This window comes from Penaeus japonicus, unplaced genomic scaffold, assembly GCF_977035675.1.
Source record: "Penaeus japonicus unplaced genomic scaffold, GWHDUDI00000001_assembly GWHDUDI00000009, whole genome shotgun sequence".
Lineage (NCBI taxonomy): Eukaryota > Metazoa > Arthropoda > Malacostraca > Decapoda > Penaeidae > Penaeus > Penaeus japonicus.
In genome coordinates, this window is record NW_028234411.1 from 12,092,629 (window position 1) to 12,110,128 (window position 17,500).

The 17,500-nt window shown below is 32.4% G+C and overlaps 2 protein-coding genes across 4 annotated transcripts in view; one reads left to right on the plus strand and one right to left on the minus strand.

Moving 5' to 3' along the window:
- The window catches only part of Vps52 (vacuolar protein sorting 52), an 8,053-nt gene extending 2,064 nt beyond the window's left edge, over positions 1-5,989 (plus strand). Inside the window, exons 5-14 of the mRNA XM_043033347.2 lie at positions 476-573; positions 763-916; positions 1,178-1,310; positions 1,439-1,627; positions 1,785-1,940; positions 2,239-2,393; positions 2,791-2,878; positions 3,625-3,828; positions 4,239-4,416; positions 5,129-5,989. Coding sequence (XP_042889281.1) covers positions 476-573; positions 763-916; positions 1,178-1,310; positions 1,439-1,627; positions 1,785-1,940; positions 2,239-2,393; positions 2,791-2,878; positions 3,625-3,828; positions 4,239-4,416; positions 5,129-5,394 — 1,621 coding nt within the window. The 3' untranslated portion in view covers positions 5,395-5,989. The remainder of the gene's footprint in view (positions 1-475; positions 574-762; positions 917-1,177; positions 1,311-1,438; positions 1,628-1,784; positions 1,941-2,238; positions 2,394-2,790; positions 2,879-3,624; positions 3,829-4,238; positions 4,417-5,128) is intronic.
- Positions 5,990-7,682: 1,693 nt separating this feature from the next.
- Positions 7,683-17,500, minus strand: part of Ssu72 (Ssu72 CTD phosphatase) — an 18,483-nt gene continuing 8,665 nt past the window's right edge. For all 3 annotated transcript variants that reach the window (XM_086539741.1, XM_043033354.2, XM_086539740.1), the window contains exons 2-6: positions 17,230-17,313; positions 16,948-17,091; positions 16,067-16,206; positions 13,504-13,622; positions 7,683-11,808 (exon numbers count right to left, since the gene is read on the minus strand). In XM_086539741.1, the coding sequence (XP_086395867.1) occupies positions 11,707-11,808; positions 13,504-13,622; positions 16,067-16,206; positions 16,948-17,091; positions 17,230-17,303 (579 nt within the window). In that variant the 5' untranslated portion in view covers positions 17,304-17,313 and the 3' untranslated portion in view covers positions 7,683-11,706. The remainder of the gene's footprint in view (positions 11,809-13,503; positions 13,623-16,066; positions 16,207-16,947; positions 17,092-17,229; positions 17,314-17,500) is intronic.

Here is a 17,500-nt window from a genome sequence, read left to right on the forward strand (position 1 = left end):
CACACACACACACACACACACACACACACACACACACACACACACACACACACACACACACACACACACACACACACACACACACACACACACACACACACACACACACACACACACACACACACACACACACACACACACACACACACACACACACACACACACACACATATGCACACACACACATATATATATTTATGTAGATTTGTAGATAGATAAAACAATATTGGAATATGTGTATATATATATATATATATATATATATATATATATATATATATATATATATATATATATATATACATATTTTTATTTTTTTTTTTTTTTTTTTTTTTTTTCTTTTTTTTTTTTTTTTTTATTTATATTTTTTTTATATTTTTTTATACTTTTTTTTTTTTTTTTTTACTTGTTTAAAGGGCCTTGATAAAGACCAGGAATATGTAGCTCCCAATTTTAAATTGCATATTTTTTTCAGTCACATCTTGAACACCCCTGTGACTGATGAGCATTTTATGGAACAATTGAAGGCACTTAATCAGAAAAGCAAATTTATCAAGGAACAAAACTTTAGAGGTAAGATATGGCACAAGTGCATAATTCATGTGGTTTATTATTGATATATATATTATATATCATTTTGGAAAATTTGTTCTCAGGAACTATAGAATTTATTTGTATTTTTGTGACACAAGTATGATTAAAAACTTTTTTAATTCTCTATTTTCACTTATAATCATTTGTATTCTAAATTATGTATTTCAGATGCCCACTCATGTCAGGATGTACAAGATATTGTTGACAAACTAACAGTCAAAGCAGTAAGCAAGATTCGAGAGTATTTGCTACAGAAAGTGTACCAGTTTCGCAAGCCTTTGTCTAACTACCAGATACCTCAGAATGCCATGATCAAACACAAGTGAGTCTGTACTTTATTTGATATGTATATATGTGCATTTCTTCTTATTATTTAGAAGTAGGATCATTTTCATTCTCATTCATCTTTGTATTAGTGGTCTGTTTTGATTACTATTCATGTATTAAACTTTTGTAAGCATATTTGTATAAATGAGAAATGGCTTAAGTGCACTTCGTATAGTTTGATAGTCAATTTACTACTTCCTTATTGATGCTTAATTACTATACCTATTCTCTTAAATACTTTTTTCTTTCTTAACAGGTTCTTCTTTGAGTTTCTTCTTTTACATGCAAGAACAATAGCAGCAGAAATACATGATGAGTATGTTGAAACAATGAGTAAAGTGTATAGCTCATACTTCCAGTCATACACAAAGCAACTATGGAAGTTACAGGTATGCTAAACAGTTGCATAGTACTAAATATTCTTTTGATTTCTTCTAATTTATGTTGTTAAAGGGTAATAAAAAAAAGTTATGAAAACGTCTTTACGACATTTTTACATTTCAATTGCATTTCACAGTATGAGGAGGGAGTGACCCGTGATGACCTCATGGGTGTGGAAGATTCACGTGCAAACAGCTTTTTTACAAAGAGTTTAAAGAGCCGAGGTACGGTGTTCACTTTGGGAACGAGAGACTCGGTGCTCTCTCCAACAGGGCTCACACAGGACATTATTGTGCCACACACTGCTAGCAAGGGTGAAGCAAAGGTGAGATCTTATTTATGGATATGTCTGACTTTGATTTAGAATATAAAACATTAATAAACTATTTGATTATTATCAGCCTTGACCTAGTCCTAAAAACTATATCTCAAATAAAATATAGCATAAAGATTTGGATTTATATGTTTTTACTCTTTTTCAGTACCCCTTTGAAGTACTCTTCAGAAGTCAGCAATATGTCTTAATGGATAATGGGTGCCGAGAGTATATTTTCCTCACAGAGTTCTTCATGGTACGAGATAGTGATGCTCAAAAACTTTTCTTAACTGTTATGGGCAAGACACTTCAACATGTACAGGTGAGTTTTTTCGTTTTATCTTCATCATTATCTTCACAAAGTGAACTCTCTCTCAAGACTATTTACTGTTAAAGTTAATGTTAAGATTTTTTGTTATGTGTTTGTATGTGTTTTACAAAGGATGTAGGATTATGCCTTCAATTATAAAAAAATATTTGCTACAAAAATGGAATGCACAAAGTCATCAATATAAGCTAATGGATAGAATCATGTAATAAAATGAGTAAAGGGTTCTACATGGAAATTATTTTTAGAATTTGATGAAGTTGTTACAATTATTTTCATTTATTTTCAACAGAAAGAAGTATGTGGAGTAGTAATGGGATGCTATGACTCAATAGCATTATATTTGTGTGTCCATCTGATACATCAGTACCGTCTTCTGTGTCACAAACGAGCTGTGCCGGCATTGGACAATCACTGGGAACAGCTGCTGCACATGATATGGCCAAGGTGGGAAATTGGTAATTAAGGTTGAAAAAAAAAAAATCAAGCGTTAATTATATAAAGATATGTTTTTTTTTTAATGTATTCAGTATACAGGATGTAGCGATGGCACTGAGTTATAAATAATTATCTTGTATCAATTCAACCTTGCTTTTTTGCCTCTTTAAAATCTTTGGATCTCAATTGATGAAATTCTTTATGAAAATGTTTTTTTTACTTTAGATTTTTCATAATCATCTTGGAACTCCAGCTTCATTGGCTTTGTCACATTGTGTCCATTGTTGCTAAAGAACCATTAGAAACTATTACTTGTAAACAAATGGTTCCATTAAAAGAATTGAATGTTGGGATTTACTTTTCAAGATAATAAAAAAAAAAACTTATTACCTTTTCTTATGGCCAGGTTTGAGTATGTTGTGAAAACAAATATCCAAAGTATCCAGGAATGTGATCCCTCCAAAATGCCATCACTAGATATGAGGCCACATTATGTAAGTATGAAATTGTATGTCTTATATTCTTTTTTAAAAGTGCCCTCTGTTTTAACTATTAAGATATATTTTTTGTTGAAGTTATGCTGCTTGTTTTGATATAGAGCAAAGTAATCATACTCAAATTTTCCCTGCTGTGACATTTAGGCTAATTTAACAAACATCATCCATTGTTAATTATACCAAAATGACTTTGCAAAAGTAGTATTAGTAGCAAAATTGCAGGGGGGTAAGACAAAAAATTAAATGATTTTGCCATACCTAGGGTAAACAATAACTAGGAGGCATTTGTTAATAAGGAATTGTACAAGGGTTACCAGTCATATACTGCTAAGTGGAGTTTGAACATTATGCTAGTAAGTGAACTATAAATGTCTGTTCCATGTGGCCCTGGTGCAAACTTGAAATAATATCATCCAAAAATTAATTCATGTTAGTATAACCATCAAGAATAACAATACAGATTAAAATAATAATAATATAAATGGTAATTAAAATGCATGTGAAGGCTTTATCCTCATATATATATATTTTTTTTTGTTCATGATAAATTTTAGATGGAACTTGCATTCCATTTGAATATGTGATACAATTTGCATCTTTGAGTATCATTACAATACAATTGAATAATGAAAATAAAGACTCACCTACAAGTATTATCATATTTCGTCCTAATGTATAATATGTAGCATAATGGAAATTCTTATTATAACATGATTTCAACCAAGAATACTTTGTTGTTTCAGATAACTCGGAGATATGCTGAGTTTAGTGGTGCTGTTATGGTCTTACATGAGAAATTCCCCCTGGAAGGTGTTGATACCCTCATGCTGCAGCTCCAGGATGAAGTAGAAAAGGTCATTCTCAAGATGGCAGCAGTGTTCCATCATCGTAAAGACCAACTGATTTTCCTAATAAATAATTATGATATGATGCTGTCTGTGTTGTCTGTAAGTATTATTTTTTTTAAGATAAGTTAAATAATTATTTTTATAACCTTGGAGTTTTACATTTCTTTGCTTTTTCTAATTTGCTGCTGTTACCCAGATAGTGCATGAAGCACACTCCTATCATAAAAGGGAGTAAGTGTAAATTTTGCATCTTTACCTCATTAACTATCTTTACTTCAGCTGTGATTTTCTTGCAGTTTTTTCCGTTTTTCCTTTTTTCTCTTTCTTTTTTGATATGTGATGGAATAACAAATTCTTACCCTGGTAAATACTGAAAAAAATTGCCATCTTGGTCATTTCTAAAATACCAATGAAATTTCTTCAATCCACATAGTTATTCTCCTATATTTATTTACTCATTGACATATTTTTGATTAATACTAAAATCTAAAACCAACTTCTCATCCCAGGAAAAGACCAGAGAGGACAGTCGCGAGTGTGAGCGGCTGAAGGAGCTATTGGGTCAGCGAACGGGAGAGTACATAGAGGAAGTCCTTGCTCCCCATTTTGGGGGCATGTTGACCTTCGTAAGGGAGACAGATCACCTTATTGCCAACAATAATATTGATGCCTTAAAAGACTATGAAAGTAAGTATTTTCCTTAGAAATATTTATCTTATCTTTTTGTTATATGTGTCAATGTACATAGTTACCATAACTTTAAAGTATTCAAAGGAAAATTAGAAAAACAGGGAATGTTATATTACTACTTATGTAGCATTCCTTGTATATTGATAATACTACGTATTATAAATATACAAGGAATTAAGTTTAATTTTTATTTTAAGGACTTCATAATTGTAGAGATCTCATAGCGAATGCAGTTTGAGAGACTGGATTACAATGATATTTTTTATAAGATTACCCAGAAAAGACTTCTCAATTATCTATTTATCAGTTTCACATCAGTATCATGCATACGTATCTTAGTCATGCTCAGGTGAAGACATGGGCAACCTGTACCAATAATGCACTGGAAGCCAGAAGATTATTATACCTTATTATAAGTCTCATAGTGTCAATTTTGATCTGTAGATTCCAGAAATGCATAATTTTTTGTGTAGATCGAGTTAGAGAAGATAAAAGTAATTGGTTAAAGCATTTGTGTGTCAGACTGTAAGATGGCTTGTCCTTCAAGGGTGAAGATCAAGCTACAGTTTTTTATTCAGGTTGTTATGAATTCAGAGTAAAGTTATTTGGATTCAGTCTAAAAAGATTTGTTTATTCCTCTTATTATCATGTGTTTTTTGTTGTGTATGTATTTTAAATGTTTTTTTATAACAGATTTCCCTTTTTTCAGAAAAAGTAGTGCCACTTGTCAGGTCCTTTTCATCTACATGGAGAAAATCTGTTGAACGTCTGAACAATGAAGTAATGCAATGTTTCACAAATTTCCGCACTGGGACTGTTGTGCTGCAACGAGCACTAGAGACTCTCATCACTGCTCATCACACGTTCAATCGAATCCTTGCACATCAGGCATTCCAGCACTTGAATATTAAAGGTGACATTGTAAATTCACACCACTTAATTGTAGAGGCAAAGAAATATAAGCCAACATTTTAGGCTATTGGCAGACATCAATAACATTTTTACCCCTTTTACTATATTCCATCTTTAAAAAAGTTTTAATCTTTGAATACAAGCAAGGCTGCACCATAGATGTTTCAGCCTCATACCTGTTTATTACTTGAAGTTTAACAGCTGACAATCATCTGGTCATGGAAACCTTACATGCTTTATAAATTTTCTTTATAGTAGACTTTATCAAGGGATTTTTAGGTGATGCGCATTTGCAAAGTGTAATATTGTATTTGTTGACTCATAAATGCTGGATCTTACCTCCTAAAAGAGACTATATGGTCACCTAAGTAGAAGGTTGACATGATAATCACTAGTGGATGGTGTGTGTAAATATTGCCTTAGTCATATAGCTTTAGTATTACTTGAAGGATAAAAGAATATTTATGAAATGGGGTTAGAAAACAAAACAAAACAGAACAAAAAAACATTCCAAATTGACCTACTGAGAAATATTATGTATATTTATTGTATTTATTATTACTGCATATCAGCTTGCAGAATATTCTTAAAGGTATAATTTTATTAATTATGTATAATAAAAATGTTGAAATTTAAATAAACTATATATTGACCAATATACTTATTTTTCTATCAGTAACCAAAATATATGTAAATATTGTGCAAGTGTTACCAGCCTATTGACCCATTGCAGACGGAGATAAATTTGCTTGCCCGGCCTCCAGAATAGGTTTTATTTTAGAGAGAGATAGCTTGAAGCAATATAATTTGAATCATCCCACTCTCTTTCAGTCATTCATTGTAAAACTAGAACAGTTTTTGTATTTTATTTTTTTGTGTGTTTTATTGAGTTTCGAGACTTATATGTGCCATATGACAGGCTCTATCAGTGCTGCAGTTGACTAAAATTGTAGTATATTATCCATATTAGCTCATTATTTTCTTTATACTCAATGTGATAGAAGTATTGCTGTATTATGGGAGGACAAAAGGCAACTTTATTTTTTCGTATTTTTGTACTGTCGTGAACGAATACGAAACACATAACCACCTACAATAAAGATAACAAGAAGAGGTAGGGAAGAGGAATGAAACCTGTGCTTGTGACTGTGAGCGCCACAGTGAAAGGCATCCATATTGGCACAGGAGCACATTTTAGACACTGGGTATGGATTGAGTCACCTTCCTCTTCTCGTTCTGCCTGCACATCCTTCATTGGCAGTACTTTAGAGCAAGGGTTCATCAACTTAGTGTGTGCCATCGCTCTATAGAGACAGTGCTTGCTATAGACCATGGATGGGTGCCATTCAAGGCTCTCTCTCCTGCTGGTACTAGGAAAAAGTGGTGCTATCTAGGTTTTGGACGTTAACCCACTCACGACGGGGGCATTCTAGCCTTGAATGTCACAATGCCGGGGCTTTCGAATTCTTAGGCCTAAATCAATTAAATGGCTGGCACAATACTGTGCCGCCCGGCCAATGGGCTTTTGAATGAGCGGTACAGTACTGTACCACCCGTCGAGAGAGGGTTAAGCTAGCACGATATTACGGTAATTATAGTAATTATGACTGCAGTAGCCATCATCACTCATTCCTTTTCCGTAGCAAAATAAAATAGCACAGTGATCCAAAATCCCCGAATGTCATGTACGTCATGATGCCCGTCATCAGGCCAAAGCTCCTACGTCATGTATGTCATGACACCCGTATGCAATGGGTTAATTTGGGTCCTCAACATTGACAGATCCTCTTCTAGTTTATTCATTCCTGCAGATTTTCTTATTTGTATATTTTTACAAATATTTTGAAGTTGTATGTAAAATATACTTTTGCCTATATATTTATTTTCAAATACGTTGTTTAGAAGGCACCAGATTTAAGTTGTTCAGTTTGTGAATGGTGTCATTTTGTTGGTTGATGTTATAAAAAGATTATAAAAAATAAATAAATTCTATACATATTTGCAATGGAAAAAAATCCATAATCATTTTCAGAATATTTTACATGATATAACTCATAATGACATGCGTAAAATTTAACATGCACTTCCTTCTCCATACTTTTCTTTCAACTGATACGATTTCAAAGCCCTTGAACGCTTACATTTTTCTTCAGCCATCTGGTACTACAGCAAATGACCCCTTTAAGTCATCTTGCAGACTATACAACAAAACTGGAGTTTTTATTCATGAGAAAGTTGCAACTTTGTCTTGTGCTTCACCACATTAACATATGGCTTACATGATGTATAGCCTAGAGATCTAAAAACTGATTTTAAAATATAACACACGGTGTAAATAATGGAACCATGAATAATTTCAGCCAAATTTATTTTACATCATTAATCCATATCTGCTGTTTGGCAACAAATTATACAGGAAATATATGTTATAGTTTTTAAAAAATTACAGATAATAAAAAAAGAGTTGAGAACTGATTTTGCTGACCCCTATTTATAGCTATAAAATATCCCCTTTTCCTTGTCATTCCAAAGGAGATTGGTCCCACACAGACTTGAAAGAATAAAATGAAAATAAAAATCTATTGACTCACAGAAATACTTGCTTTTTGGGACTTGACCTGAGACCCCTTTCTAGTCCTGGATTTGAGCCTGAATCTTTTGTGTATTCATAGTTAGCATAAGCTCCTCATCAACCTGTACATTACTACCTATAGGTCTTTGAAGGGGTAACATGTGTATTTCTTTAGCTGGATATAGTAAACATAAGGGATCATTTGTCCATTTCCCATAGATATAGTTTGATACTACAGCTTCTTAAATTGGTATATTTTTTATTTTTTTTTTGTTAGCAGTGGTCATAACAAACAGATGTTCAATGCAGATGTAAGATTATTACACTCAAATCAAACTAATTGGTGACTATTCCCTGTCCCCTGAGTGTACCAGTACATATCAATTCCTCTTAAAATTTGTCATAAAAATCTTTAATGTAACATTTTAGGATGTTATTTCAAATAATAATTGACTGGTTAACAAATGCAAATATGTTGAGTAATATGAAAAATTGCTTTAACAGATAATGAACTACTGAACCAAGAAAACAATATACTTAAAGCATGAACTGTCAACCTATAAAGTTTACACCTGGAACTTCTGAAATCTCCCAAACCCTCGAAATCCTAGCCCATTTATCTTGATTAATGGCTGAATAATTTGTCTAATAATTTTTGAGTCTTTTATTTTTGAGGCCTGAAAATCAGAACTGATGTCACAAAAAACTTGTATCAAGCTAAATTGAGTAAATCACAAGTATGACCAGCAACAACCTGGAAGATCGGTGACACTGGAGTTGCTATATTCATAATACAACCCAAACTGTAAGGCCAAGGGACTTTGGAACCAGGGTAAAACATATATATATTCTTAAGTTAGTAATCACTGTCAGTAAGTGAAGTGCAACACACAGGAGTACAAAATGGTAACCTAAAGAAAGGGAAACTAAGCTTGCAAGAGAATATTCCATGACAAATTACTCCATATTCTGCCCATTTCACATATCATAATTTTGACGATTTTTAATTTGTAAGAAACCTATCAACCAAAGACATCCTGCTTCTATTCATTTTATCATTGATACAAGAGGGAAATCTAGATGATTCTAAAACTATACTCATATTTAATAGTATTGAAATAAAATTGAGTTACCAGAAACTTACACAAAAAATGTTTCATAACATATCAAACGAGTCTTGTTCTGTCCCCTCTTGTTAATAAGTGGATGTCATGATTTCGGTGAAAACTTTAAAAAATGCACTTATTTTTTTGTAACTGTAAAAGCATTTTATAAGTGTCTGAAAATCATACTTATTGGCCAAAACTATAAATTGGTGGTTTAATATGTACTCAATACAATTTCATATGATACTTTTATACTACCATGACTGAGAACTGTGTAATTTGCTAACTATTGTAAAGCTCATTTGGCTATCGTGTAACAACCATCTTTATGTTTATGAATCTTGCATTGAAGTTTCTCAGTTATTAAACACCAAAGCTGGATCTTATCTAATCAAACCATTGACAATGGGAGTGCCTATATACATGCATTGTCCAGTGTGTTTTGGTTTTATTTTTTGTACACACAGATGGCTCAAAAAGCACTTACTTACAAGGGAGTCAACTAGTAGGCCTACCTGACCTCACTTGTTTATCCCATTCCTTGAACTTTCACCAAAGGATGTATTTCTTATAATATTATTGTCATCATTACCATTGTTATAGTAATAATAGTAAAGAAAGTGATAACAACATTAGTAACAATGAAAACAGTAACAGAAATGAAAAAGATTTCCATGAAAACTCAAGGAACGAAATAAATAGCTATGGTCAGGTAAGCATACTAATCAACTCCTTGGTGACTAGGCACTCATGGAACCATCTATGGGTAAATAAAAAATAAAATAAATCAATGCATCGATCTTAAACAAAATATTAAGTGGAACTATGATTCACACAATATTTTTGAAAAGACTAAAAAAAAAAAAGACTTTTATTTATCAGGTAAATAAAAGTTCAATCTGTATCTTATAAAACATATGCTGCTGATGTAACTCCTGCAAATTACAGGTAACAGCAATTTCTTTGCTTTTTGTGTAGCTCTGGTAACAGGGTTTTTGTTGGTTATAAGGAATATCTTAGGTTATAACACAATTGTATCATCTGTTAAAGTTCAGTTCCGCTTAAATCACTTGTTCAAACAGTTCCTCTCTCTGTAAGGAGGTAATTTTCAATACAATAAAAAGGAAACTGAATTAAGTTCTTAGAATATGTAACAAGTTTTAGAGGTTATACTACAGATGAGACTTATGCACAATTTTAATTATAAAAATTAAATATTTTTAATCACTTTCTTTTACTAAATGCTGTATATTATCATATGAAGATAGTAAAACATGTCTTGCAAATTGAAAAATTCACGTATAATATAACAAATATACACCTTGGTCTTGGTACAACACATAATGATCATACCAGAATACATGTTAAGTTGTTATTGCATTATATATTGGATAATCCAAAATGTCAAATCAAATTTGTACATAATAATAATAATAATAATAATAATAATAATAATAAAAAATCAAAGTAGAGGCTTAATAAATTGTTTTATGCCTATAAACAATTACATCAATATAGATTTAAGTAAAAATTTATTTCAAGAAAAAAAAAAAAAGAAAGAAAGAAAGAAAGAAAGAAAAAAATCAATGCTTCCAAAATTCCATACAGAAAGCGTATATTTAAAAACAATAGTATATATTCTATAAAATTCAAGGAATTGCTTGAATTTAATAATACCTAAAACATTAATATTGTGCTTCTTAGTAGTATAAACTTGGAAGTACCCTTTCCCTTACAACAAAAACAGCAGTATATAAGGTCAAGCAATTTTAAGGCTTGCACAAGTTATAAAAAAGAGTATTAACAGATAATAGGTTCTATAACTTAATATTCCCTCTTCACTACAAAAGTGGAAATTATCATTGGAATATGTTCTACAGACAATTTCTAAAGCATGCCAACAGTGTTAACTTTATCTAACTAAAGATGTAAAATCCATCAATACAACTAAACCAATCTGTTACAACAAAGGCATCTAAAAGATATAAGAACTTACATATTGATGGTGACATAAAATGAACTAAGTGATACGACACAAACCAATTTCAATAGTTGAACTAATATAGAATCAACCCAATGCATCTCAAAATGTGTTAAGCAGAAAATGCAAACTGGCAATAACAACACAAAGCTACATTATTAAAGTCATATGGGCCATCATTACACTCTCCTGTCTTCTTACATTACTGTTTTGGTTTTTCATACCATGCCATCCTATAACTTGAAATATCAATCATAAATTACAAACTAATGTTTATCATGATGATTTCTATCCTGTTATACCACTTTTACTTATATATATCATAATCTTATCTCAAAATAACAAACTGATTCATTAGTAAAGTCCAACTTATTACTTTGCATACATTTTTTTCTTTTTGCTATGGACACTAATCACAATAAAGTTTTATAAATTCCAACCAAAGGCTAAGGTCAAAGTAAAAATACAAAGATGCTAGCTTACAAAACAAACTTTTTCACACACAGACTCTTGACTCAAAAGCCCTTATGTTGGATCTGTAACAAGTGTGAGTCCAGACTGCAAACTCAATACTCTATAAGATGTTTCAGCAGCATCACAGGCAATTTGCACATGTATCCAAACAATATGAACGATCCATTAACATTCATTACATACAATCACTAATTGGGAATGGACCATTTCAGGGATGCGTACTCTACTTCCCATTTCATGTATCAATAAAACTGTACACAGTGAAGGACATTCCTCTGACATTTTGTTTCAAATTCATGCAGAAGCTCATCAATGTCATTGTCCAGATCTTCTGTACCTGAGAGCTGCAACAAAGAGAAAGATTGCTTAGTAATCATTTAGATTATACAACTGTACATAAATAGGCTTTAAAAAACAAACATGATCCCATACATATATGCACTCTAAAGTTTATCAATATCTGGAAATGACATATCTTATAGTTTTTGCTGCCATGGCATACTGTTAAGTTCATAAGTAAGTAAATAATAACTGCAATTTTTTCCATACTGTAAACATAATCCAAATTTATGTATCAATATAGTTATAACTGTCATTTGCAATAACATATCTGACATTTCATTCATCACTAACACCAGACATACTTATTTAGAGTCCTGTGGATATCCCCATGTGAAACTGGATTTCTATGAATTTCCAAATATAAATTGAGTTTGTCAGTTGAATAATACCTAGACACCATTTTTTTCTAAGATACCTGTCCATGTAATCATCAAGTATTCTCACAATGCTTTGTGTAATCAAAACTATTTGTTGCAGCAAAACAAATATGAAGTGTGGGAAAGGTGTTTGCACAAAATGGTTACCACATTTTACACCACACATAAACACCAATGATATTTTAATATAAATTTCTTACTGACACTCACAATTATACAATTTAATGTTTTGGTGATCTTTAAGCTTTTTTTCTATAAGTAATAAAATTATTATTTGTATTTCCTTTTTCTATTTTTGCAGTATATCCCCATTATGGCAAAAATTGCAAACACATACATAAACAATCTAAGATGTTAATAAGTCTGTAATCTTAAGTCAGACAACCATCATTAGCAGTACGATTCAGCAAGAGCATGGGATAATTAACCCATTGAGTACGGGTGTCACGACATACATGAAGGCACTGATTAGGCCTAAAAGACTGGTGTCAATATGTATATGACGTGACATTGGGATCTGCTTACAGTTGAAGTGTGCACATAGTCATGAAGTATAATGGCTGGTTCCAAATTCAGCCTAAACCCATATTTTGTGATGAATTTATGTAAAAAATATTCTTTAGGCTAGCTTGTGCTGTCCAGAGGGCAGAGAAAACACTTTCCCCATCCCTCTAATTTTTAGCTGGTGCTGCCAGAGTCATAGACAGCTCATCCTGACTGCCAGTATTTAACTGCAATGGGTTAAATACAAATTTAACTATAACATTTGTTAAATTTGATGAGGTACTGGTTGCTTAATCTTGCATGTCTTGACATTCCAGTTGCCCTTTTATTCAATGATGAGTGGCTACACCTTTACATTTTTCTATATTAATTTCTGAATCAACAACAAAAATGTGAAGAAATGTAATGGAGCAGATTTATCTATTCTGGTTTTGTCAGATCTACATTTCTGGATTACATTCTGCATTTTTTTAAATCAATAGAAGGTGATGTTAGTGTTGACAAGAGAAAAAACAACAAAAACTTATGTCAACTTAATAACTTGGTAAAGGAACTTGATTATGATATTTGTGTTTTGCAATCTCAGCTTTCAAGCCTAAGACTTGATAAGAGTCTCCTATTTTAAGCTTTACTGCATCTTTGAAGACATACATAAACATATACATACAGTATTGTATATCAGTTTACAGTATATCATACATGCAGTATATCATTCTAATAATAATAATAGTATGTTAATGAAAATATCAAATATAATACTATAAGTATACCTTCACTACTATGACTACTATTAATAATAATAATGGACTCACTCACCAATGCAGCCAATTCACAAATCATAAATGCACCAATTGTTGCCTCTTCATGATTATCCTGAATGTCGATGTTGATTACATGAACTGGTGTATTTTCCTCAGGAATCCTTGCTTCCAAGCCTAAAATAAAAAATAAACAAGTGGCACTTTTATTTCAAATACACACCTCTTAATCAAAACAATAAAACAACTTTTACAATGGCTTTAAATAAAATTGAACTGACCAGCATTTGCTGTGATCTAAAACTTACAAATGCCTTCCCTTTTTCCATTACCACATTACATATCTACCTAATGCAAGATTTAGAGTAAAAGCAAATAAAGAAGCATGTATGTAGTTTTATGAATAAACATAGATACACAGAATCAGATAATGCATTAACCCTCTCTGGACAGGTGGTACACTATGGTACCACGCATTCAAGGCCTGTTCGCTGGGTGACGCCATACGGCGTCGTTTATTTAACTGATTTAGGCCTATGCGTTCGAGAGCCCCGGCATTGTAACGTGCAAGGCTGGAATGCCCCCGTTGTGACGGTTAAAGTAAAGATGAAAGGTTATCATTATATTTACTGTAGGCAATGCAGACAAGAAAGGAAAGTAAATTATCAAATTGCACTTCATCAGAAAATATATTTTCCTGAGATACTGTTGACCAGTAGACTGCTTGTCATTACTTGTCACTTCCAGTGACTCATCACAATTTCATAATTTAGCACTTATATGGCAGGGCATTACTACTGGTATTCAATGTATGGCTCTTGACAGTCTGATTGTTGTTTCTTTGTCCAGGAAATATTTCATAAATCAGTTATTGCCAAAATGATGGCCTCAAAAGATTTTTATAATTTTTTTCTTATATAAGAACTATGATGAATTACAAGCTAGCCCTTTATCTTACAATATATATCTTAATTTGAAATGAAGACAAAGTCATAGTGACAGTGACATTCCAATAAACATCAGATGCTGGTGTTGGTGTCCATACAGGAATTGTTCACTTGCATTTGTGTTGGCCATGAGTTTATATGTGGTTCTTTACATCCTATAATAGATATAATGACTTTAATATTAACCCATTCCTGCCGGCGCTGTTCCATCTTTGCACGGCTGCAATGCTGGGGCTCTCGAACACATAGGCCTAAATCAATTATATGATTGACTCATCATGCCGGCACCCAGTGTTATGCACTTTGCCAATCGCCGTCTGTGGCTGGCGGAATCGGGTTAAGAAACACATCAAGATAAGTCTCAGCATTCATTGGAGATTTTCATTATAGTGAGATGCTGAGTGATAATTTATCCTTTGAGGAAATATACAGGAATAATCCACTTTCTGATCAAATGCCCAGGATCACCATCAAAATGAGGTAGCCTCAAAATCTGTACTAGCTGTAAATTTACATACTACAATTATCATTAGATAACATTCCTAATAACATGCTTGATAATAACAAGAGTATTCATTAAATGATTAGATATATTACCATATATTTACAACTCCTTCTCTTGACTTATAGTCTTATAATAAACTACTATATTTTTTAACAGTATTTTCTGGTTCCTGAAGACTAGTGCAAAGGTGTGAGAACTCAATCCCTCCCAATCACATGTCTCCCTTACCCCCTACCCCGACTACCCAGGGAGGATGAGCAAAGGAAACCAAGAGATCTCTTGTATTTGGGGAGGGGAAAGAAAGTGTAATTGTTTTCCTGCTTCCTCTCTCTGTCTATTTTCTTAATCTCCCTTTCTTCATTCATAAATGCTCTAGCACATGCTTTTGTTATTTTGTGCCCTCTTTCTTCCTGAATAGTTTTTCCCTTTTGTTCCCTCTGCTCATACGCCCTTAGCGACCTTGGTAGGTGGGTGTGTGGTTGGAGGTCTAATAGGGAGTATTAGGTATTAGCATACCTATGCACCACATCTAGAATGATAAAAAAAGAGCATTTTCCATCTGTTAAATGTCTCATCTTGGCCACATGTTTATATGGTATCAGATAATTTTTTATATACTTTAAGTAATTTGATATATTTTATATTAACCCTATGATGACGGTGCGTCACACCCGTGTGACACAGCTAAATGCCCGATGACGGGGAGACACACCAGTGTGACGTTCCCGATGCAATATTGCATAGGCCCGGCGTAGGGGATTTCCACTTATCGCCGGGCCTGTCGGGATTGGGTTGATCTAATTTTATTGGATAAAGTAATATATCTTTAAAGCTTATGTTATGTTTCTTTATGGCAATGTATAACGTTCTGCATAGCATTTTGCTATTTAGGAAAACATATTTTGCCCCTACAGTAATTTCAATATATGTATAATAAACTGGCTTACAATAGACATGTTACAATTCACAAACTTTATCTTTAAATGTTGGTATAGCAAATAGCTCCAATGTCAACAAAAAATAGTACTGTTTATGTAGTTATGTTGTTATATAAACTTTAAAGTAACATACATAAAATAATATACTTTGAAAAATATAAAATACTTTATTTACTCCATCACATATAAAACAGAATACTAACATTGTCCCATACAAGAGATTATACTTACACTCTAATACCTGGTCATAAACTCTTTCTTCACATGTGATAATAATATCAAATTTGTCTTTACACAGTTGAAATCTTTCTGGTTCTGGTTTAATTCGTCGATTTCTGTCTAACATGTGGAGCAATCCATTTTGTGTGTAGCTGTAATAATTTGGTTAAGGAATTTAGCAATTCAGTGGAGTATCATCAAAAAAATGGTATATCGTCTGAAGCATACTAGATACATGAACCAAATGTCTAATACTCATATACATAATGGAATTCCCATTGTACACTCAAGAGTGAAATGTTGCTTTGAGGCATTTCCCAATTACTATCCGTTAAAATGATTGTTCATATCACTAATGCATCTTTAACTCTTCTGAAATGGGCCACATCTTAAGATGTTCAGTCTGATTTGGGCCTCTTAAGATGTCTATGTATGATATATTGCAAAGTGATAGTAATTAACATTTGGTATGATGCCTTAGTTACAGAATCAAAGGAATAACTAGCTTGCATTCTGAACAAAAAATGCAGTGGGAAAGTGATCTGTTCCTGAGAAGTATGCTTGTAGCAGAAGGGTTAATTTCCCAAACAGAGTAAATGAGCTAATTTACCACATTGCCAACCCAGTAATTTTTAATATTAAGTGCCTTGTACTAAAGAGCTACTCGACCATAAATACTTTTAACGTGGATGTAATATGGGATCTTTAACCTAATAGCTAACATTTCTTTCATTTCTTTTCATAAAATCAAGCAATAAGTATGCCACCCTGCATAACATTCAATGAACTTAATAATACCAAATCCCTCATATCATACATCATAGAGATGTCATCCTATCCAAGGAATAGATATTTCAAATGATCTTTTTACCGTGGAAAATAAAAAAGGATACAGTGCTTTATCTTTCCTTATAAGGTCATTGTAGATATCATCATAGGATGTTCCAAACTCATAGCAGTTTGGTTTATCCGGAGCAGGTCCAGGAAGCTTCACTTTGTCACCCGTTCCAAAAGATCTGACATTAAAGCCTTTCTTGCTGTTGGAATAAAAACAGTGTGATATTAGGTATTCACCTTAGAAAGTGTATCTAAGCTTGTATATATTATTTGTTTCAGAAAGTACTGTAACTTAAAAAAATGTCATAATAATCTTAATCATTAAAATAAAAAATTACCTGAGAAATGCATGGGCTTCCATGCTGCGATTCATGTTGCTAGAGCAGATTACTGCAAACCCAAGATCATTCATGTTTGTTTATCTGTAAAATCAAGGAACTGTAAGTAGGCAACAAATACACAGCTTCTTTCATAAAACTTCCTCTACAGAAATTACTGAATGCATACAATTGAAAGAAATAATAAAAAATATACAATTTCATCTTTATTTATCTCTCTCCTACACATAAATATGCATGCATGAATAGATATCAATAAATGTCAACCTAT